The following is a 24,396-nucleotide window of genomic DNA, read 5'->3' on the forward strand; positions in this document are numbered from 1 at the left end:
CGGCAACTTCATAGAAACTATTTACAGAAAGAACCCAGTCATCAACATTAGAGGATTTGCAGTAATCTGTATTACCTCCCAGTGGAGGAGTGCAGAGGGTATGAATGGTGGGGGGTCATAGACAAACAAAGGCCTTAAAATGTCCACAATCTTCTGGGCCACATGTCATTAGTACCACACCAATACAGTTCAAATAACAAGACACAATAAACTGGCAAGAAACCTCCCTTTAACTAAAATGTCAACCCAAATACGTCTGGCAGGACAATAATAGTCCAGCGATGCTGAACCTCAAAGGAAAGAGCATTAAAAACAATAATAAAGTCTGCTGCAGTGTAAAGCACTGGAGAGAAAGAGGGAAGAGAGAGGAGAAGAGAGAAGACAGAGAGGGGGGGGGAGAGAGAGAGGGAAAAGAGCGATAGGGAAGAGACAGAGGGAAAAGAGAGAGAGGGATGGGAGAGAGGGGAGAGAACGGGAAGGTATTAGGGGATAGAGGAGAGATATGAAAGAGAGAGAGAGGGAAGAGAACACGGGAGAAGAGAGAGAGAGGGATAAGGGAAAATTAACCAGAGTTGTTCAGCATCACCACTATCAAACTGCCCCCCAGAGAGTCTCCTTTCTGACTGCAGATGCAAAGTGGCAGCACACGGTGAAGGCTCCGTATAAAACTACACATGTTGGTGAATCTGGGAACATTTATCAGCCCATTTCCTGACATAACTAATGTTGCATTACTAAATGTCACAGATAAATCATGTGAATGTCTCTAAAATTAAATACATTAACATATAACCAAATCACATTATGTAAATGTATAACTACTTCATATATCTTTAACTATGACTGGTTTAATGTGTTCATCCATGTATGAATCAGCTGTTACTGTCCTTGTTGCAGTCTCTGTCCATGGAGGTCTGATCCCTCAAAGCAGATCAAGTTCCTGGTGGATCTCCTGTCTCAAGCAGCAGAGTGGGAGGAGCAGACAGGAGAGAAGACACTGAAGCTGGTATCATCAGTGGGGACTTACAGATCATTTCCTTTTCCCAATGGATACATTTCTAAACAGAGTGATTTCCTGCTGGATCTGTACTCACATGTGAAGGACTATGAGACTCAAACAGGCAGGAGTGTCCTTCCAGCATTACAGCCAGTTTACCAGTCAGCTCCTGCAGTCTGGTCCATAGACCTCTCAGAGAGAAAGGCCTCCCTCCTCCTAGAAGTGCTGAAACTCCAACCAGAGAAGAAACCAGTAAAGCTGAAGGGCTGGTCAGATGAAGAGAGTGAAGTGAGGAGTTTCCTTCAGTGTCTGCCCTACATCTCACAGCTGAGGTGAGTCTGAACATGTGTGGTGGTTAGTGATCATGTGATGCTAGTGATTACTGTCTTGTTGTCACGTTCGTCGTAACATTGAAGAGAGGAGGACCAAGGCGCAGCATGAAATGAATACATATTCAATAAACGAAGGCGAAGAACACTTGACAAACTATACAAAACAACAAACGAACATGAAGCTATATAACAAATAGTGCTGACACTAAACACTACACATAGACAATCACCCACGAACTACCTAATGAATATGGCTGCCTAAATATGGTTCCCAATCAGAGACAACAATAGACAGCTGTCTCTAATTGAGAACCAATCTAGGCAACCATAGACATACATACACCTAGACTGAACACTGCCCCATAAACATACAAAAAACCCTAGACAATACAAAACACAAACATCCCCCATGTCACACCCTGACCTAACTAAAATAATAAAGAAAACAAAGATAACTAAGGCCAGGGTGTGACACTTGTAGAAACCTGGTAACATTTATATTCAGATTTTCTGACATAACAGATGTTGACATACCAAATGTTACCCAGATATTGTGAAAGTGTTTGAGGTTAAAGACTTATACAAAACAAAAGCAGATAATGTAAATGTATAACTGCTTCATACAGTCAGGTCCATAAATATTTAGACGTTGACCAAGTTAGTATTATTTTAGCTGTCTACCACAGCATATTGGAGTTGAGGGACCAAAAAGGACCAAAAGTAATTGGACAATTAGCTGCTCAGCTTGGCCAGGTGTTTGTTATTCCCTCATTAGTTTATTTACAAGGAAGCGGATAAAAGGTCTGGAGTTGTTTTCAAGTGTGGCATTTGCATTTGTGTTGCTGTTAACCCTCAATATGAAGTCCAAAGAGCTGTCACTGCCAGTGAAGCAAGCCATCATTAGGCTGAACAATCTAAACAAACCCATCCGAGAGATAGCAAAAACATTAGGTGTGGCCAAATCAATTATTTGGTACATTCTTAAAAATAAATAACACACCGGTGAGCTCAGGAACGTCAGGAACACCAAAAGGCCCGGAAGACCACGGAAAACAACTGTGGTGGATGACAGAAGAATTCCTTCCCTGGTGAAGAAAAACCTTTTTCACAACAGTTGGCCAGATGAAGAACACCCTCCAGGAGGTTGGCGTATCTGTGTTAAAGTCAACAATCAAGACTTCACCAGAGTAAATACAGATGGTTTTCCACAAGATGTAAACCATTGGTAAACCTCAAAAACAGGAAGACCAGATTAGAGTTTGCCAAAAAAACAGTTCTGGACAGATCTGGAACAACATCCTATGGACAGATGAGACAAAGATCAACTTGTACCAGAATTATGGGAAGAGAAGAGTATGGAGAAAGGAAGGAACTGCTGCTCATGATCCGAAGCACCTCATCTGTGAAGCATGGTGGAGGTAGTATATGGCTACCAATGGAACTGGTATTTATTGGGCTATGTTATCTGCTCAGATTCAGCCAAATGCTTCAAAACTCATTGGACGGCGCTTCACAGCGCAGATGGACAATGACCCGAAGCATACTGCCAAAGCAAACCAATACTTTTTTAAGGCAAAGAAGTGGAATGTTCTGCAATGGCCAAGTCAATCACCTGACCTGAATCCAATTGAGCATCCATTTCACTTGCTGAAGGCAAAACTGAAGGCAAAACGCACCAAGAACAAGCAGGAACTGAAGACAGCTGCAGTAAAGGCCTGGCAGAGCAACACCAGGGATGAAACCCAGCATCTGGTGATGTCTATTGGTTACAGACTTTAAAAGGCCTTCTGCTCAGGATTCACAAACCTGTCACCTATTTTTGTTCTTAAAAACATGACAATACATTTGAATGCTTTTACTGTGAATTTAGTTTCCCATCTATTCATAATACATGATTTCCTTGCTTTACTTGGTCCACTTGAATGAGTCTGGTTGCTGAGAAAGTGGGAACGAACCTCTTCTCCACAGTTTTAACCACCAAACTCCACTTCTCACCCACCTAAGCTCCCTTCAAGTTTAACCAACTGTTAAAACTCACAATTTAATTTAGGATTATGTTAGTTTGTCCAATTACTTTTGATCCCCTAAAATTGCGGGGCCTATGTATAAAAATAGGTAGGTATGAGAATGGTTGTAATTCCTACACGGTTCATAAAATAATTTTGACAAAGCCCTCAAATTAAAGATGAAAGTCTACACTGGAAAGCACATCTAGATTGCTTCCTTTCCGATCCTTTGTGGCAGAGACAGAATTATGCACATTCTGTCAGTGTCCAAATGCTTATGGACCTAACGGTGTACAGGTGTACAGGGATGTAAACTGGTGAGGCCCAAAAAGGTGACACTTTTTGTTGCACTGAAACATGTAATAAATCCCTGCTAGGGGGAAATGCAGGTTTTAACTAATTAAGTAACACAGAACATGATCTACACGATCAGTCTCTGTGTGTCAAATATAAAGTGGTTCAACCAAACTCACAGCTAAAAAATGTAAAGAAAGCAATCCAATGTTATTTGTTGCCTAGACTTTACTGCAAATGACACTCAAGTCTTGAGAAAAAAACGATCCACTAATATTGCAGTTACCATGGCAGCCTTTATTTATTTTTTTATTTTTATTTCACCTTTATTTAACCAGGTAGGCTAGTTGAGAACAAGTTCTCATTTGCAACTGCGACCTGGCCAAGATAAAGCATAGCAGTGTGAACAGACAACACAGAGTTACACATGGAGTAAACAATAAACAAGTCAATAACATGGTAGAAAAAAAGAGAATCTATATACAATGTGTGCAAAAGGCATGAGGTAGGCAATAAATCGAATAATTACAATTTAGCAGATTAACACTGGAGTGATAAATCATCAGATGATCATGTGCAAGAAGAGATACTGGTGTGCAAAAGAGCAGAAAAGTAAATAAATAAAAGCAGTATGGGGGGTGAGGTAGGTAAATTGGGTGGGTAGTTTACAGATGGACTATGTACAGCTGCAACGATCGGTTAGCTGCTCGGATAGCAGATTTTTAAAGTTGTTGAGGGAGATAAAAGTCTTCAACTTCAGAGATTTTTGCAATTCGTTCCAGTCGCAGGCAGCAGAGAACTGGAAGGAAAGGCGTCCAAATGAGGTTTTAGCTTTAGGGATGATCAGTGAGATACACCTGCTGGAGCGCGTGCTGCGGGTGGGTGTAGCCATCGTGACCAGTGAACTGAGATAAGGCGGCACTTTACCTAGCATAGCCTTGTAGATGACCTGGAGCCAGTGGGTCTGACGACGAACATGTAGCGAGGGCCAGCCGACTAGGGCATACAGGTCGCAGTGGTGGGTCGTATAAGGTGCTTTAGTAACAAAACGAATGGCACTGTGATAAACTGCATCCAGTTTGCTGAGTAGAGTGTTGGAAGCTATTTTGTAGATGACATCGCCGAAGTCGAGGATCGGTAGGATAGTCAGTTTTACTAGGGTAAGTTTGGCGGCGTGAGTGAAGGAGGCTTTGTTGCGGAATAGAAAGCCGATTCTTGATTTGATTTTGGATTGGAGATGTTTGATATGAGTCTGGAAGGAGAGTTTGCAGTCTAGCCAGACACCTAGGTACTTATAGATGTCCACATATTCTAGGTCGGAACCGTCCAGGGTGGTGATGCTAGTCGGGCGTGCGGGTGCAGGCAGCGAACGGTTGAAAAGCATGCATTTGGTTTTACTAGCGTTTAAGAGCAGTTGGAGGCCACGGAAGGAGTGTTGTATGGCATTGAAGCTCGTTTGGAGGTTAGATAGCACAGTGTCCAAGGAAGGGCCGGAAGTATATAGAATGGTGTCGTCTGCGTAGAGGTGGATCAGGGAATCGCCCGCAGCAAGAGCAACATCATTGATGTATACAGAGAAAAGAGTCGGCCCGAGAATTGAACCCTGTGGTACCCCCATAGAGACTGCCAGAGGACCGGACAACATGCCCTCCGATTTGACACACTGAACTCTGTCTGCAAAGTAGTTGGTGAACCAGGCAAGGCAGTCATTAGAAAAACCGAGGATACTGAGTCTGCCGATAAGAATATGGTGATTGACAGAGTCGAAAGCCTTGGCCAGGTCGATGAAGACGGCTGCACAGTAATGTCTTTTATCGATGGCGGTTATGTCGTTTAGTACCTTGAGCGTGGCTGAGGTGCACCCGTGACCGGCTCGGAAACCGGATTGCACAGCGGAGAAGGTACGGTGGGATTCGAGATGGTCAGTGATCTGTTTGTTGACTTGGCTTTCGAAGACCTTAGATAGGCAGGGCAGGATGGATATAGGTCTGTAACAGTTTGGGTCCAGGGTGTCTCCCCCTTTGAAGAGGGGGATGACCGCGGCAGCTTTCCAATCCTTGGGGATCTCAGATGATACGAAGGAGAGGTTGAACAGGCTGGTAATAGGGGGTGCGACAATGGCGGCGGACAGTTTCAGAAATAGGGGGTCCAGATTGTCAAGCCCAGCTGATTTGTATGGGTCCAGGTTTTCCAGCTCTTTCAGAACATCTGCTATCTGGATTTGGGTAAAGGAGAAGCTGGGGAGGCTTGGGCGAGTAGCAGCGGGGGGGGCGGGGCTGTTGGCCAAGGTTGGAGTCGCCAGGAGGAAGGCATGGCCAGCCATTGAGAAATGCTTGTTGAAGTCTTCGATTATCACGGATTTATCGGTGGTGACCGTGTTACCTAGCCTCAGTGCAGTGGGCAGCTGGGAGGAAGTGCTCTTGTTCTCCATGGACTTTACAGTATCCCAGAACTTTTTGGAGTTAGAGCTACAGGATGCAAATTTCTGCTTGAAAAAGCTGGCCTTTGCTTTCGGGACTGACTGCGTGTATTGGTTCCTGACTTCCCTGAACAGTTGCATATCGCGGGGGCTCTTCGATGCTATTGCAGTTCGCCACAGGATGTTTTTGTGCTGGTCGAGGGCAGTCAGGTCTGGAGTGAACCAAGGGCTATATCTGTTCTTGGTTCTGCATTTTTTGAACGGAGCATGCTTGTCTAATATGGTGAGGAAGTAACATTTAAAGAATGACCAGGCATCCTCAACTGACGGGATGAGGTCAATATCCTTCCAGGGTACCCGGGCCAGGTCGATTAGAAAGGCCTGCTCGCAGAAGTGTTTTAGGGAGCGTTTGACAGTGATGAGGGGTGGTCGTTTGACCGCGGACCCGTGGCGGATACAGGCAATGAGGCAGTGATCGCTGAGATCTTGATTGAAGACAGCAGAGGTGTATTTGGAGGGCAGGTTGGTCAGGATAATGTCTATTAGGGTGCCCATGTTTACGGATTTAGGGTTGTACCTGGTGGGTTCCTTGATGATTTGTGTGAGATTGAGGGCATCAAGCTTGGATTGTAGGACTGCCGGGGTGTTAAGCATATCCCAGTTTAGGTCACCTAACAGAACAAACTCTGAAGCTAGATGGGGAGCGATCAATTCACAGATGGTGTCCAGGGCACAGCTGGGAGCTGAGGGGGGTCGGTAGCAGGCGGCAACAGTGAGAGACTTATTTCTGGAGAGATGAATTTTTAAAATTAGAAGTTCGAACTGTTTGGGCATAGACCTGGAAAGTATGACAGAACTTTGCAGGCTATCTCTGCAGTAGATTGCAACTCCTCCCCCTTTGGCAGTTCTATCTTGACGGAAAGTGTTATAGTTGGGTACGGAAATCTCAGAATTTTTGGTGGCCTTCCTAAGCCAGGATTCGGACACGGCAAGGACATCAGGATTGGCAGAGTGTGCTAAAGCGGTGAGTAAGGCAAACTTAGGGAGGAGGCTTCTGATGTTGACATGCATGAGGCCAAGGCTTTTTCGATCGCAGAAGTCAACAAATGAGGGTGACTGGGGACATGCAGGGCCTGGGTTTACCTCCACATCACCCGAGGAACAGAGGAGTAGTAGGATGAGGGTGCGGCTAAAGGCTATCAAAACTGGTCGCCTAGAGCGTTGGGGACAAAGAATAAAAGGAGCAGATTTATGGGCGTGGAAGAATAGATTCTGGGCATAATGTGCAGACAGCGGTATGGAGGGGCGCGGGTACAGCGGAGGCAAGCCCAGGCACTGGGTGATGATAAGAGAGGTTGTATCTCTGGACATGCTGGTCTCAATGGGTGAGGTCACCGCATGTGTGGGGGGTGGGACAAAGGGGGTATCAGAGGTACGGAGAGTGGAACTACAGGGTCCATTGCAAACCAAAACAATGACAATGAAAACTAGCCTGAACCACAGTATGCAAGGCATATTGATATTTGAGAGAGACATACAATAAGGCATAAAGTGATTGCAGGTCTTGATTGGGAGAGCTAGCTAAAACAACAGGTAAGATAACAGCAGCAATAACAGGGTGCTAGTCTAACACAGCAACAACAGGTAAAAATGGCGACGACTAGGCAGAGAGGGTCGGATTAACTACACACAGATCCTGAGTTAAAGCACAGAGCCGACAGATAAAACACAAATAAACAGAATGGAGTACCGTGAATTAATGGACAGTCAAGCATGCATCAGCTATGTAGCCAAGTGATCATAGTGTCCAGGGGGCAGCCGTAGATGGAGCAGAGGAGGCCTCCACTAAGCTAGCACGCGGCGTTTAAAGTTAGTAGCCCGGGGGGTGGTCTGCTCAGACGGAGGGGGTCTGCTCAGACGTGGTTGTGTCGACAGAGAATCCAAGCCAGATGGCGATGGCGAAAGAGAGGTTGTGAATTGTAGAATTGTGTTTGCTAACTGGTGCTAGCTTCGTGGCAGTGGCAGTGGCGCTAGCTCTTCAGCTAGCCGGCAGATGGGCCTAGCTCGAGGCTAGCTCAAGGCTAACTGGTGCTTGCTTCGGGACAGAAGTGTTAGCCAGTAGTAGCCACTCGGTTGCAGCTAGCTAGCTGTGATGATACGGTGTAATTGTCCAGAGCTTGCGTCAGGAATCCGGTGATGTGGTAGAGAAAAAGCAGTCCTATATGCTCTGGGTTGATATCGCGCTTGCAGCTAGCCGGCAGATGGGCCTAGCTCGAGGCTAGCTCAAGGCTAACTGGTGCTTGCTTCGGGACAGAGGTGTTAGCCAGTAGTAGCCACTCGGTTGCAGCTAGCTAGCTGTGATGATACGGTGTAGTTGTCCAGAGCTTGCGTCAGGAATCCGGTGATGTGGTAGAGAAAAAGCAGTCCTATATGCTCTGGGTTGATATCGCGCTTGCAGCTAGCCGGCAGATGGGCCTAGCTCGAGGCTAGCTCAAGGCTAACTGGTGCTTGCTTCGGGACAGAGGTGTTAGCCAGTAGTAGCCACTCGGTTGCAGCTAGCTAGCTGTGATGATACGGTGTAATTGTCCAGAGCTTGCGTCAGGAATCCGGTGATGTGGTAGAGAAAAAGCAGTCCTATATGCTCTGGGTTGATATCGCGCTTGCAGACAGGCAGGTATTGGCCCGGTATTGAAGCTGGCTGTGTCCGAGTTGAGGGTGAAGACCGCAGCAGTGGCTAACTGACTACTAGCTAGTAGCTAGTTATCTGGCTAGCTTCTGCTTGGGGTTACGGTTCTAAAGAATAAAAAAATAGCAGGTCCGTACCACATTGGGTGAGGCGGAATGTAGGAATGTATATTCAGTTCCTAGATGGAAAGTGAAATTAAAATATATACGAAATGTATACGAAAAATACGAAGACTATTTACTATTTACACGCGACAGGACAATACAGGACAATACAAACACACGTCCGACTTCTACGCCATCTTGGATTCGAGATAATAGAACGCTTGTTACCATGACAGCCGTGTTACCATGACAGCCTTTATAATAGATTGCTTGTTACCATGACAGCCTTTATAATAGAACGCTTGTTACCATGAAAGCCTTTATAATAGATTGCTTGTTACCATGACAGCCTTTATAATAGACTGCTTGTTACCATGACAGCCTTCTTACCATGACAGCCTTTATAATAGAACACTTGTTGCCATGACATCCTTTATAATAGAACGTTTGTTACCATGACAGCCTTTATAATAGAACGCTTGTTACAATGACAGCCTTTATAATAGAACGATTGTTGCCATGACAGCCTTTATAATAGAACGTTTGTTACCATGCATGACAGCCTTTATAATAGAACACGTGTTCCTATGACAGCCTTTATAATAGAACGCTTGTTGCCATGACAACCTTTGTAATAGAACACTTGTTGCCATGGCAGCCTTTATAATCGAACGTTTGTTGCCATGACAACCTTTATAATAGAACGCTTGTTGACATGACAGCCTTTATAATAGAAAGCTTGTTGCCATGACAACCTTTATAATAAAACACTTGTTGCCATGACAGCCTTTATAATAGAACGCTTGTTGCCATAACAGCCTTTATAATAGAACGCTTGTTGCCATAACAGCCTTTATAATAGAATGCTTGTTGCCATGACAACCTTTATAATAGAACGCTTCTTGCCATGACAGCCTTTATAATAGAACGGTTGTTGCCGTGACAGCCTTTATAATAGAACGCTTGTTGCCATGATAGCCTTTATAATAGAACGCTTGTTACCATGACAGCCTTTATAATAGAACACTTGTTACCATGACAGCCTTTATAATAGAACGCGTGTTACCATGACAGCCTATATAATAGAACACTTGTTGCTATGACAGCCTTTATAATAGAACGCTTGTTACCATGACCACCTTAATAATAGAACACTTGTTGCCATGACATCCTTTATTATATAACGCTTGTTACCAAGACAGTCTTTATAATAGAACGCTTGTTACCATGACAGCCTTTATAATAGAACACTTGTTGCCATGACAGCCTTTATAATAGAACGCTTGTTACCATGACCACCTTAATAATAGAACGCTTGTTACCATGACAGCCTTTATAATAGAACGTTTGTTGCCATGACATCCTTTATTATAGAACGCGTGTTACCATGACCACCTTAATAATAGAACGCTTGTTACCAAGACAGCCTTTATAATAGAACGCTTGTTACCATGACAGCCTTTATAATAGAACACTTGTTGCCATGACAGCCTTTATAATAGAACGCTTGTTACCATTGTCACGAACCGGCTCAAAGCCCGTAACAAAAGGGAGACAACGTGGAGATAAGGAGTAACAAAATATATATTTATTAAATAAAGAAACTAGGTATAATATAAAATGGTGTGTGTAATCAGTAATCAGTAGTGTAAGTGAATGTTTTGCATGGATGAATGTGATAATGCAGGGTGTTGAAAGATGCTAAAACAAACAACCAAAAACCACAACAAAATCTATAAAGGTGTCTGCATGGAGAGAGTCTCCTCCATGAATGGGGAAGTGGTGCTTTTATCCTATGACAGTGGGTCCAGGTGTTTCCCATGTAGCTGACGACCCTCCCAACTCCGCCCACCGGCATCCTAATAAGGAAACAAGAACAAAGAGAGAATACGGCAGACAGAGTGGGAGGGTCGTCACACCATGACCACCTTAATAATAGAACGCTTGTTACCATGACAGCCTTTATAATAGAACTCTTGTTGCCATGACATCCTTTATTATAGAACGCTTGTTACCAAGACAGCCTTTATAATAGAACGCTTGTTACCATGACAGCCTTTATAATAGAACACGTGTTGCCATGACAGCGTTTATAATAGAAAGCTTGTTGACATGAGAGCCTTTATGATAGAACTATTGTTGCCATGACAGCCTTTATAATAGAACGCTTGTTGCCATGACATCCTTTATAATAGAACGCTTGTTGCCATAACAGCCTTTATAATAGAATGCTTGTTGCCATGACAACCTTTATAATAGAAAGCTTGTTGCCATGAAAGCTTTTTTAATAGAACGCTTCTTGCCATGACAGCCTTTATAATAGAACGCTTGTTGCCATGACAGCCTTTATAATAGAACACTTGTTACCATGACAGCCTTTATAATAGAACGCGTGTTACCATGACAGCCTATATAATAGAACACTTGTTGCCATGACAGCCTTTATAATAGAACGCTTGTTGCCATGACAGCCTTTATAATAGAACTCTTGTTACCATGCCAGCCTTTATAATAGAACGCTTGTTGCCATGACAGCCTTCATAATAGAATGCTTGTTGCCATGACAGCCTTTATAATAGAACGCTTGTTACCATGACAGCCTTTATAATCGAACGCTTGTTACCATGACAGCCTTTATAATAGAACGCTTGTTACCATGACAGGCTTTATAATAGAACACTTGTTGCCATGACAGCCTTTATAATAGAACGCTTGTTACCATGACAGCCTTAATAATAGAACGGTTGTTGCCATGACATCCTTTATAATAGAACGCTTGTTACCATGACAGCCTTTATAATAGAATGCATGTTGCCATGACAGCCTTTATAATAGAACGTTTGTTACCATGACAGCCTTTATAATAGAACACGTGTTGCCATGACAGCCTTTATAATAGAACACTTGTTAGCATGACAGCCTTTATAATAGTACGCTTGTTGCCATGACATCCTTTATTATAGAACGCCTGTTGCCATGACAGCCTTTAAAATAGAACGCTTGTTACCATGACAGCCTTTATAATCGAACGCTTGTTACCATGACAGCCTTTATAATAGAATGCGTGTTACCATGACATGCTTTATAATAGAACACTTGTTGCCATGACAGCCTTTATAATAGACCGCTTGTTACCATGACCACCTTAATAATAGAACACGTGTTGCCATGACAGCCTTTGTAATAGAACGCTTGTTGCCATGACAGGCTTTATATTAGAACGCGTGTTGCCATGACAGCCTTTATAATTGAACGCTTGTTGCGATGACATCCTTTATAATAGAAAGCTTGATGCCATGACAACCTTTATAATAGAACGCTTGTTGCCATGACAGCCTTTATAATAGAACGCTTGTTGCCATGTCAGCCGTTATAATAGAACGCTTGTGCCATGACAGCCTTTATAATAGAACGCTTGTTGCCATGTCAGCCGTTATAATAGAACGCTTGTGCCATGACAGCCTTTATAATAGAACGCTCGTTACCATGACAGCCTTTATAATAGCACGCCTGTTGCCATGACAGCCTTTAAAATAAAACTATTGTTGCCATGACAGGCTTTATATTAGAACGCTTGTTGCCATGACAGCCTTTATAATAGAATGCTTGTTAGCATGACAGCCTTTATAATAGTACGCTTGTTGCCATGACATCCTTTATTATAGAACGCCTGTTGCCATGACAGCCTTTAAAATAGAACGCTTGTTGCCATGACAGCCTTTATAATAGAACGCTTGTTGCCATGACAGCCTATATAATAAAACGCTTGTTGCCATGTTAGCCTTTATAATCGAACGTTTGTTGCAATGACATCCTTTATAATAGAACGCTTGTTGCCATGACAGCCTTTATAATAGAACGCTTGTTGCCATGAGAGCCTTTATAATAGAACGCTTGTTGCCATGACAACCTTTATAATAGAATGCTTGTTGCCATGCCAGCCTTTATAATAGAACACGTTTTACCATGACAGCCTTTATAATAGAACACTTGTTGCCATGACAGCCTTTATAATAGAACGCTTGTTACCATGACAGCCTTTATAATAGAACGCTTGTTACCATGACAGCCTTTATAATGGAACGCGTGTTACCATGACAGCCTTTATAATAGAACACTTGTTGCCATGACAGCCTTTATAATAGAACGCTTGTTGCCATGACAGCCTTTATAATAGAACGTTTGTTACCATGACAGCCTTTATAATAGAACACGTGTTGCCATGACAGCCTTTATAATAGCACGCTTGTTGCGATGACAGCCTTTATAATAGAAAGCTTGTTGCCATGACAACCTTTATAATAAAACACTTGTTGCCATGACAGCCTTTATAATAGAACGCTTGTTGCCATAACAGCCTTTATAATAGAACGCTTGTTGCCATAACAGCCTTTATAATAGAATGCTTGTTGCCATGACAACCTTTATAATAGAACGCTTCTTGCCATGACAGCCTTTATAATAGAACGGTTGTTGCCGTGACAGCCTTTATAATAGAACGCTTGTTGCCATGATAGCCTTTATAATAGAACGCTTGTTACCATGACAGCCTTTATAATAGAACACTTGTTACCATGACAGCCTTTATAATAGAACGCGTGTTACCATGACAGCCTATATAATAGAACACTTGTTGCTATGACAGCCTTTATAATAGAACGCTTGTTACCATGACCACCTTAATAATAGAACACTTGTTGCCATGACATCCTTTATTATATAACGCTTGTTACCAAGACAGTCTTTATAATAGAACGCTTGTTACCATGACAGCCTTTATAATAGAACACTTGTTGCCATGACAGCCTTTATAATAGAACGCTTGTTACCATGACCACCTTAATAATAGAACGCTTGTTACCATGACAGCCTTTATAATAGAACGCTTGTTGCCATGACAGCCTTTATAATAGAACGTTTGTTACCATGACAGCCTTTATAATAGAACACGTGTTGCCATGACAGCCTTTATAATAGCACGCTTGTTGCGATGACAGCCTTTATAATAGAAAGCTTGTTGCCATGACAACCTTTATAATAAAACACTTGTTGCCATGACAGCCTTTATAATAGAACGCTTGTTGCCATAACAGCCTTTATAATAGAACGCTTGTTGCCATAACAGCCTTTATAATAGAATGCTTGTTGCCATGACAACCTTTATAATAGAACGCTTCTTGCCATGACAGCCTTTATAATAGAACGGTTGTTGCCGTGACAGCCTTTATAATAGAACGCTTGTTGCCATGATAGCCTTTATAATAGAACGCTTGTTACCATGACAGCCTTTATAATAGAACACTTGTTACCATGACAGCCTTTATAATAGAACGCGTGTTACCATGACAGCCTATATAATAGAACACTTGTTGCTATGACAGCCTTTATAATAGAACGCTTGTTACCATGACCACCTTAATAATAGAACACTTGTTGCCATGACATCCTTTATTATATAACGCTTGTTACCAAGACAGTCTTTATAATAGAACGCTTGTTACCATGACAGCCTTTATAATAGAACACTTGTTGCCATGACAGCCTTTATAATAGAACGCTTGTTACCATGACCACCTTAATAATAGAACGCTTGTTACCATGACAGCCTTTATAATAGAACGTTTGTTGCCATGACATCCTTTATTATAGAACGCGTGTTACCATGACCACCTTAATAATAGAACGCTTGTTACCAAGACAGCCTTTATAATAGAACGCTTGTTACCATGACAGCCTTTATAATAGAACACTTGTTGCCATGACAGCCTTTATAATAGAACGCTTGTTACCATGACCACCTTAATAATAGAACGCTTGTTACCATGACAGCCTTTATAATAGAACTCTTGTTGCCATGACATCCTTTATTATAGAACGCTTGTTACCAAGACAGCCTTTATAATAGAACGCTTGTTACCATGACAGCCTTTATAATAGAACACGTGTTGCCATGACAGCGTTTATAATAGAAAGCTTGTTGACATGAGAGCCTTTATGATAGAACTATTGTTGCCATGACAGCCTTTATAATAGAACGCTTGTTGCCATGACATCCTTTATAATAGAACGCTTGTTGCCATAACAGCCTTTATAATAGAATGCTTGTTGCCATGACAACCTTTATAATAGAAAGCTTGTTGCCATGAAAGCTTTTTTAATAGAACGCTTCTTGCCATGACAGCCTTTATAATAGAACGCTTGTTGCCATGACAGCCTTTATAATAGAACACTTGTTACCATGACAGCCTTTATAATAGAACGCGTGTTACCATGACAGCCTATATAATAGAACACTTGTTGCCATGACAGCCTTTATAATAGAACGCTTGTTACCATGACCACCTTAATAATAGAACACTTGTTGCCATGACATCCTTTATTATATAACGCTTGTTACCAAGACAGTCTTTATAATAGAACGCTTGTTACCATGACAGCCTTTATAATAGAACACTTGTTGCCATGACAGCCTTTATAATAGAACGCTTGTTACCATGACCACCTTAATAATAGAACGCTTGTTACCATGACAGCCTTTATAATAGAACTCTTGTTGCCATGACAGCGTTTATAATAGAAAGCTTGTTGACATGAGAGCCTTTATGATAGAACTATTGTTTCCATGACAGCCTTTATAATAGAACGTTTGTTGCCATGACAACCTTTATAATAGAAAGCTTGTTGCCATGAAAGCTTTTTTAATAGAACGCTTCTTGCCATGACAGCCTTTATAATAGAACGCTTGTTGCCATGACAGCCTTCATAATAGAACTCTTGTTACCATGCCAGCCTTTATAATAGAACGCTTGTTGCCATGACAGCCTTCATAATAGAACGCTTGTTGCCATGACAGCCTTTATAATAGAACGCTTGTTACCATGACAGCCTTTATAATCGAACGCTTGTTACCATGACAGCCTTTATGATAGAACTATTGTTGCCATGACAGCCTTTATAATAGAACGCTTGTTGCCATGACATCCTTTATAATAGAACGCTTGTTGCCATAACAGCCTTTATAATAGAATGCTTGTTGCCATGACAACCTTTATAATAGAAAGCTTGTTGCCATGAAAGCTTTTTTAATAGAACGCTTCTTGCCATGACAGCCTTTATAATAGAACGCTTGTTGCCATGACAGCCTTTATAATAGAACACTTGTTACCATGACAGCCTTTATAATAGAACGCGTGTTACCATGACAGCCTATATAATAGAACACTTGTTGCCATGACAGCCTTTATAATAGAACGCTTGTTACCATGACCACCTTAATAATAGAACACTTGTTGCCATGACATCCTTTATTATATAACGCTTGTTACCAAGACAGTCTTTATAATAGAACGCTTGTTACCATGACAGCCTTTATAATAGAACACTTGTTGCCATGACAGCCTTTATAATAGAACGCTTGTTACCATGACCACCTTAATAATAGAACGCTTGTTACCATGACAGCCTTTATAATAGAACGTTTGTTGCCATGACATCCTTTATTATAGAACGCTTGTTACCATGACCACCTTAATAATAGAACGCTTGTTACCAAGACAGCCTTTATAATAGAACGCTTGTTACCATGACAGCCTTTATAATAGAACACTTGTTGCCATGACATCCTTTATAATAGAACGCTTGTTACCATGACCACCTTAATAATAGAACGCTTGTTACCATGACAGCCTTTATAATAGAACTCTTGTTGCCATGACATCCTTTATTATAGAACGCTTGTTACCAAGACAGCCTTTATAATAGAACGCTTGTTACCATGACAGCTTTTATAATAGAACACGTGTTGCCATGACAGCGTTTATAATAGAAAGCTTGTTGCCATGAGAGCCTTTATGATAGAACTATTGTTGCCATGACAGCCTTTATAATAGAACGCTTGTTGCCATGACATCCTTTATAATAGAACGCTTGTTGCCATAACAGCCTTTATAATAGAATGCTTGTTGCCATGACAACCTTTATAATAGAAAGCTTGTTGCCATGAAAGCTTTTTTAATAGAACGCTTCTTGCCATGACAGCCTTCATAATAGAACGCTTGTTGCCATGACAGCCTTTATAATAGAACGCTTGTTACCATGACAGCCTTTATAATCGAACGCTTGTTACCATGACAGCCTTTATGATAGAACTATTGTTGCCATGACAGCCTTTATAATAGAACGCTTGTTGCCATGACATCCTTTATAATAGAACGCTTGTTGCCATAACAGCCTTTATAATAGAATGCTTGTTGCCATGACAACCTTTATAATAGAAAGCTTGTTGCCATGACAGCCTTTATAATAGAACTCTTGTTACCATGCCAGCCTTTATAATAGAACGCTTGTTGCCATGACAGCCTTCATAATAGAATGCTTGTTGCCATGACAGCCTTTATAATAGAACGTTTGTTACCATGACAGCCTTTATAATCGAACGCTTGTTACCATGACAGCCTTTATAATAGAACGCGTGTTACCATGACAGGCTTTATAATAGAACACTTGTTGCCATGACAGCCTTTATAATAGAACGCTTGTTACCATGACAGCCTTAATAATAGAACGGTTGTTGCCATGACATCCTTTATAATAGAACGCTTGTTACCATGACAGCCTTTATAATAGAATGCATGTTGCCATGACAGCCTTTATAATAGAACGTTTGTTACCATGACAGCCTTTATAATAGAACACGTGTTGCCATGACAGCCTTTATAATAGAACACTTGTTAGCATGACAGCCTTTATAATAGTACGCTTGTTGCCATGACATCCTTTATTATAGAACGCCTGTTGCCATGACAGCCTTTAAAATAGAACGCTTGTTACCATGACAGCCTTTATAATCGAACGCTTGTTACCATGACAGCCTTTATAATAGAATGTGTGTTACCATGACAGGCTTTATAATAGAACACTTGTTGCCATGACAGCCTTTATAATAGAACGCTTGTTACCATGACCACCTTAATAATAGAACACGTGTTGCCATGACAGCCTTTGTAATAGAACGCTTGTTGCCATGACAGGCTTTATATTAGAACGCGTGTTGCCATGACAGCCTTTATAATTGAACGCTTGTTGCGATGACATCCTTTATAATAGAAAGCTTGATGCCATGACAACCTTTATAATAGAACGCTTGTTGCCATGACAGCCTTTATAATAGAACGCTTGTTGCCATGTCAGCCGTTATAATAGAACGCTTGTGCCATGACAGCCTTTATAATAGAACGCTTGTTGCCATGTCAGCCGTTATAATAGAACGCTTGTGCCATGACAGCCTTTATAATAGAACGCTCGTTACCATGACAGCCTTTATAATAGCACGCCTGTTGCCATGACAGCCTTTAAAATAAAACTATTGTTGCCATGACAGGCTTTATATTAGAATGCTTGTTGCCATGACAGCCTTTATAATAGAATGCTTGTTAGCATGACAGCCTTTATAATAGTACGCTTGTTGCCATGACATCCTTTATTATAGAACGCCTGTTGCCATGACAGCCTTTAAAATAGAACGCTTGTTGCCATGACAGCCTTTATAATAGAACGCTTGTTGCCATGACAGCCTATATAATAAAACGCTTGTTGCCATGTTAGCCTTTATAATCGAACGTTTGTTGCAATGACATCCTTTATAATAGAACGCTTGTTGCCATGACAGCCTTTATAATAGAACGCTTGTTGCCATGAGAGCCTTTATAATAGAACGCTTGTTGCCATGACAACCTTTATAATAGAATGCTTGTTGCCATGCCAGCCTTTATAATAGAACGCGTTTTACCATGACAGCCTTTATAATAGAACACTTGTTGCCATGACAGCCTTTATAATAGAACGCTTGTTACCATGACAGCCTTTATAATAGAACGCTTGTTACCATGACAGCCTTTATAATGGAACGCGTGTTACCATGACAGCCTTTATAATAGAACACTTGTTGCCATGACATCCTTTATTATAGAACGCCTGTTGCCATGACAGCCTTTAAAATAAAACTATTGTTGCCATGACAGGCTTTATATTTATATAATAGAACACTTGTTGCAGTGACAGCCTTTATAATAGAACGCTTGTTGCCATGTCAGCCGTTATAATAGAACGCTTGTTGCCATGACAGCCTTTATAATAGAACGCTTGTTGCCATGACATCCTTTATAATAGAACGCTTGTTACCATGACAGCCTTTATAATAGAACGCTTGTTGCCATGACAGCCTTTATAATAGAACGCTTGTTACCATGACAGCCTTTATAATAGAACACGTGTTGCTATGACAGCCTTTATAATAGAACGCTTGTTGCCATGACATCCTTTATTATAGAACGCCTGTTGCCATGACAGCCTTTAAAATAAAACTATTGTTGCCATGACAGGCTTTATATTAGAACGCTTGTTGCCATGACAGCCTTTATAATAGAATGCTTGTTGCCATGACAGCCTTTATAATAGAACGCTTGTTGCGATGACATCATTTATAATAGAACGCTTGTTGCCATGACAATCTTTATAATAGAACGCTTGTTGCCATGACAACCTTTATAATAGAACGCTTGTTGCCATGTCAGCCGTTATAATAGAACGCTTGTTGCCATGCCAGCCTTTATTATAGAACACTTGTTGCCATGACAGCTTTTATAATAGTACGCTTGTTGCCATGATAGCCTTTAAAATAAAACTATTGTTGCCATGACAGGCTTTATATTAGAACGCTTGTTGCCATGACAGCCTTTATAATAGAACGCTTGTTGCCATGACAGCCTTTATATTTAAATGGTTGTTGCCATGACACCCTTTTTAATAGAACGCTTGTTGCCATGACAGTGTTTATAATAGAACGCTTGTTACCATGAAAACCTTTATAATAGAACGCTTTTTGCCATGACAGCCTTTATTATCGTATGCTTGTTGCCATGACAGCCTTTAAAATAGAACGCTTTTTACCATGACAGCCTTTATAATAGAACGCTTGTTACTATGACAGCCTTTATAATAGAACGCTTGTTACCATGAAAGCCTTTATAATAGAATGCATGTTGCCATGACAGCCTTTATAATAGAACGCTTGTTGCCATGAGAGCCTTTATAATAGAAAGCTTGTTGCCATGACAACCTTTATAATAGAACGCTTGTTGCCATGCCAGCCTTTATAATAGAACGCGTTTTACCATGACAGCCTTTATAATAGAACACGTGTTGCCATGACAGCCTTTATAATAGAACGCTTGTTACCATGACAGCCTTTATAATAGAACGCTTGTTACCATGACAGCCTTTATAATAGAACGCGTGTTACCATGACAGCTTTTATAATAGAACACTTGTTGCCATGACAGCCTTTATAATAGAACGCTTGTTGCCATGACAGCCTTTATAATAGAACGTTTGTTACCATGACAGCCTTTATAATAGAACACGTGTTGCCATGACAGCCTTTATAATAGCACGCTTGTTGCGATGACAGCCTTTATAATAGAAAGCTTGTTGCCATGACAACCTTTATAATAAAACACTTGTTGCCATGACAGCCTTTATAATAGAACGCTTGTTGCCATAACAGCCTTTATAATAGAACGCTTGTTGCCATAACAGCCTTTATAATAGAATGCTTGTTGCCATGACAACCTTTATAATAGAACGCTTCTTGCCATGACAGCCTTTATAATAGAACGGTTGTTGCCGTGACAGCCTTTATAATAGAACGCTTGTTGCCATGATAGCCTTTATAATAGAACGCTTGTTACCATGACAGCCTTTATAATAGAACACTTGTTACCATGACAGCCTTTATAATAGAACGCGTGTTACCATGACAGCCTATATAATAGAACACTTGTTGCTATGACAGCCTTTATAATAGAACGCTTGTTACCATGACCACCTTAATAATAGAACACTTGTTGCCATGACATCCTTTATTATATAACGCTTGTTACCAAGACAGTCTTTATAATAGAACGCTTGTTACCATGACAGCCTTTATAATAGAACACTTGTTGCCATGACAGCCTTTATAATAGAACGCTTGTTACCATGACCACCTTAATAATAGAACGCTTGTTACCATGACAGCCTTTATAATAGAACGTTTGTTGCCATGACATCCTTTATTATAGAACGCGTGTTACCATGACCACCTTAATAATAGAACGCTTGTTACCAAGACAGCCTTTATAATAGAACGCTTGTTACCATGACAGCCTTTATAATAGAACACTTGTTGCCATGACAGCCTTTATAATAGAACGCTTGTTACCATGACCACCTTAATAATAGAACGCTTGTTACCATGACAGCCTTTATAATAGAACTCTTGTTGCCATGACATCCTTTATTATAGAACGCTTGTTACCAAGACAGCCTTTATAATAGAACGCTTGTTACCATGACAGCCTTTATAATAGAACACGTGTTGCCATGACAGCGTTTATAATAGAAAGCTTGTTGACATGAGAGCCTTTATGATAGAACTATTGTTGCCATGACAGCCTTTATAATAGAACGCTTGTTGCCATGACATCCTTTATAATAGAACGCTTGTTGCCATAACAGCCTTTATAATAGAATGCTTGTTGCCATGACAACCTTTATAATAGAAAGCTTGTTGCCATGAAAGCTTTTTTAATAGAACGCTTCTTGCCATGACAGCCTTTATAATAGAACGCTTGTTGCCATGACAGCCTTTATAATAGAACACTTGTTACCATGACAGCCTTTATAATAGAACGCGTGTTACCATGACAGCCTATATAATAGAACACTTGTTGCCATGACAGCCTTTATAATAGAACGCTTGTTACCATGACCACCTTAATAATAGAACACTTGTTGCCATGACATCCTTTATTATATAACGCTTGTTACCAAGACAGTCTTTATAATAGAACGCTTGTTACCATGACAGCCTTTATAATAGAACACTTGTTGCCATGACAGCCTTTATAATAGAACGCTTGTTACCATGACCACCTTAATAATAGAACGCTTGTTACCATGACAGCCTTTATAATAGAACTCTTGTTGCCATGACAGCGTTTATAATAGAAAGCTTGTTGACATGAGAGCCTTTATGATAGAACTATTGTTTCCATGACAGCCTTTATAATAGAACGCTTGTTGCCATGACAACCTTTATAATAGAAAGCTTGTTGCCATGAAAGCTTTTTTAATAGAACGCTTCTTGCCATGACAGCCTTTATAATAGAACGCTTGTTGCCATGACAGCCTTCATAATAGAACTCTTGTTACCATGCCAGCCTTTATAATAGAACGCTTGTTGCCATGACAGCCTTCATAATAGAACGCTTGTTGCCATGACAGCCTTTATAATAGAACGCTTGTTACCATGACAGCCTTTATAATCGAACGCTTGTTACCATGACAGCCTTTATGATAGAACTATTGTTGCCATGACAGCCTTTATAATAGAACGCTTGTTGCCATGACATCCTTTATAATAGAACGCTTGTTGCCATAACAGCCTTTATAATAGAATGCTTGTTGCCATGACAACCTTTATAATAGAAAGCTTGTTGCCATGAAAGCTTTTTTAATAGAACGCTTCTTGCCATGACAGCCTTTATAATAGAACGCTTGTTGCCATGACAGCCTTTATAATAGAACACTTGTTACCATGACAGCCTTTATAATAGAACGCGTGTTACCATGACAGCCTATATAATAGAACACTTGTTGCCATGACAGCCTTTATAATAGAACGCTTGTTACCATGACCACCTTAATAATAGAACACTTGTTGCCATGACATCCTTTATTATATAACGCTTGTTACCAAGACAGTCTTTATAATAGAACGCTTGTTACCATGACAGCCTTTATAATAGAACACTTGTTGCCATGACAGCCTTTATAATAGAACGCTTGTTACCATGACCACCTTAATAATAGAACGCTTGTTACCATGACAGCCTTTATAATAGAACGTTTGTTGCCATGACATCCTTTATTATAGAACGCTTGTTACCATGACCACCTTAATAATAGAACGCTTGTTACCAAGACAGCCTTTATAATAGAACGCTTGTTACCATGACAGCCTTTATAATAGAACACTTGTTGCCATGACATCCTTTATAATAGAACGCTTGTTACCATGACCACCTTAATAATAGAACGCTTGTTACCATGACAGCCTTTATAATAGAACTCTTGTTGCCATGACATCCTTTATTATAGAACGCTTGTTACCAAGACAGCCTTTATAATAGAACGCTTGTTACCATGACAGCTTTTATAATAGAACACGTGTTGCCATGACAGCGTTTATAATAGAAAGCTTGTTGCCATGAGAGCCTTTATGATAGAACTATTGTTGCCATGACAGCCTTTATAATAGAACGCTTGTTGCCATGACATCCTTTATAATAGAACGCTTGTTGCCATAACAGCCTTTATAATAGAATGCTTGTTGCCATGACAACCTTTATAATAGAAAGCTTGTTGCCATGAAAGCTTTTTTAATAGAACGCTTCTTGCCATGACAGCCTTCATAATAGAACGCTTGTTGCCATGACAGCCTTTATAATAGAACGCTTGTTACCATGACAGCCTTTATAATCGAACGCTTGTTACCATGACAGCCTTTATGATAGAACTATTGTTGCCATGACAGCCTTTATAATAGAACGCTTGTTGCCATGACATCCTTTATAATAGAACGCTTGTTGCCATAACAGCCTTTATAATAGAATGCTTGTTGCCATGACAACCTTTATAATAGAAAGCTTGTTGCCATGACAGCCTTTATAATAGAACTCTTGTTACCATGCCAGCCTTTATAATAGAACGCTTGTTGCCATGACAGCCTTCATAATAGAATGCTTGTTGCCATGACAGCCTTTATAATAGAACGTTTGTTACCATGACAGCCTTTATAATCGAACGCTTGTTACCATGACAGCCTTTATAATAGAACGCGTGTTACCATGACAGGCTTTATAATAGAACACTTGTTGCCATGACAGCCTTTATAATAGAACGCTTGTTACCATGACAGCCTTAATAATAGAACGGTTGTTGCCATGACATCCTTTATAATAGAACGCTTGTTACCATGACAGCCTTTATAATAGAATGCATGTTGCCATGACAGCCTTTATAATAGAACGTTTGTTACCATGACAGCCTTTATAATAGAACACGTGTTGCCATGACAGCCTTTATAATAGAACACTTGTTAGCATGACAGCCTTTATAATAGTACGCTTGTTGCCATGACATCCTTTATTATAGAACGCCTGTTGCCATGACAGCCTTTAAAATAGAACGCTTGTTACCATGACAGCCTTTATAATCGAACGCTTGTTACCATGACAGCCTTTATAATAGAATGTGTGTTACCATGACAGGCTTTATAATAGAACACTTGTTGCCATGACAGCCTTTATAATAGAACGCTTGTTACCATGACCACCTTAATAATAGAACACGTGTTGCCATGACAGCCTTTGTAATAGAACGCTTGTTGCCATGACAGGCTTTATATTAGAACGCGTGTTGCCATGACAGCCTTTATAATTGAACGCTTGTTGCGAT

At 40.7% G+C, this 24,396-nt stretch overlaps 1 protein-coding gene across 1 annotated transcript in view; it reads left to right on the plus strand.

Annotated features, from left to right (window-relative positions):
• The window catches only part of LOC139579586 (uncharacterized), a 149,812-nt gene that overhangs the window by 90,026 nt on the left and 35,390 nt on the right, over positions 1-24,396 (plus strand). Inside the window, exon 23 of the mRNA XM_071408340.1 lies at positions 898-1,329. Coding sequence (XP_071264441.1) covers positions 898-1,329 — 432 coding nt within the window. The remainder of the gene's footprint in view (positions 1-897; positions 1,330-24,396) is intronic.

This window comes from Salvelinus alpinus, chromosome 6 (genome assembly GCF_045679555.1).
Source record: "Salvelinus alpinus chromosome 6, SLU_Salpinus.1, whole genome shotgun sequence".
Classification (NCBI taxonomy): domain Eukaryota; kingdom Metazoa; phylum Chordata; class Actinopteri; order Salmoniformes; family Salmonidae; genus Salvelinus; species Salvelinus alpinus.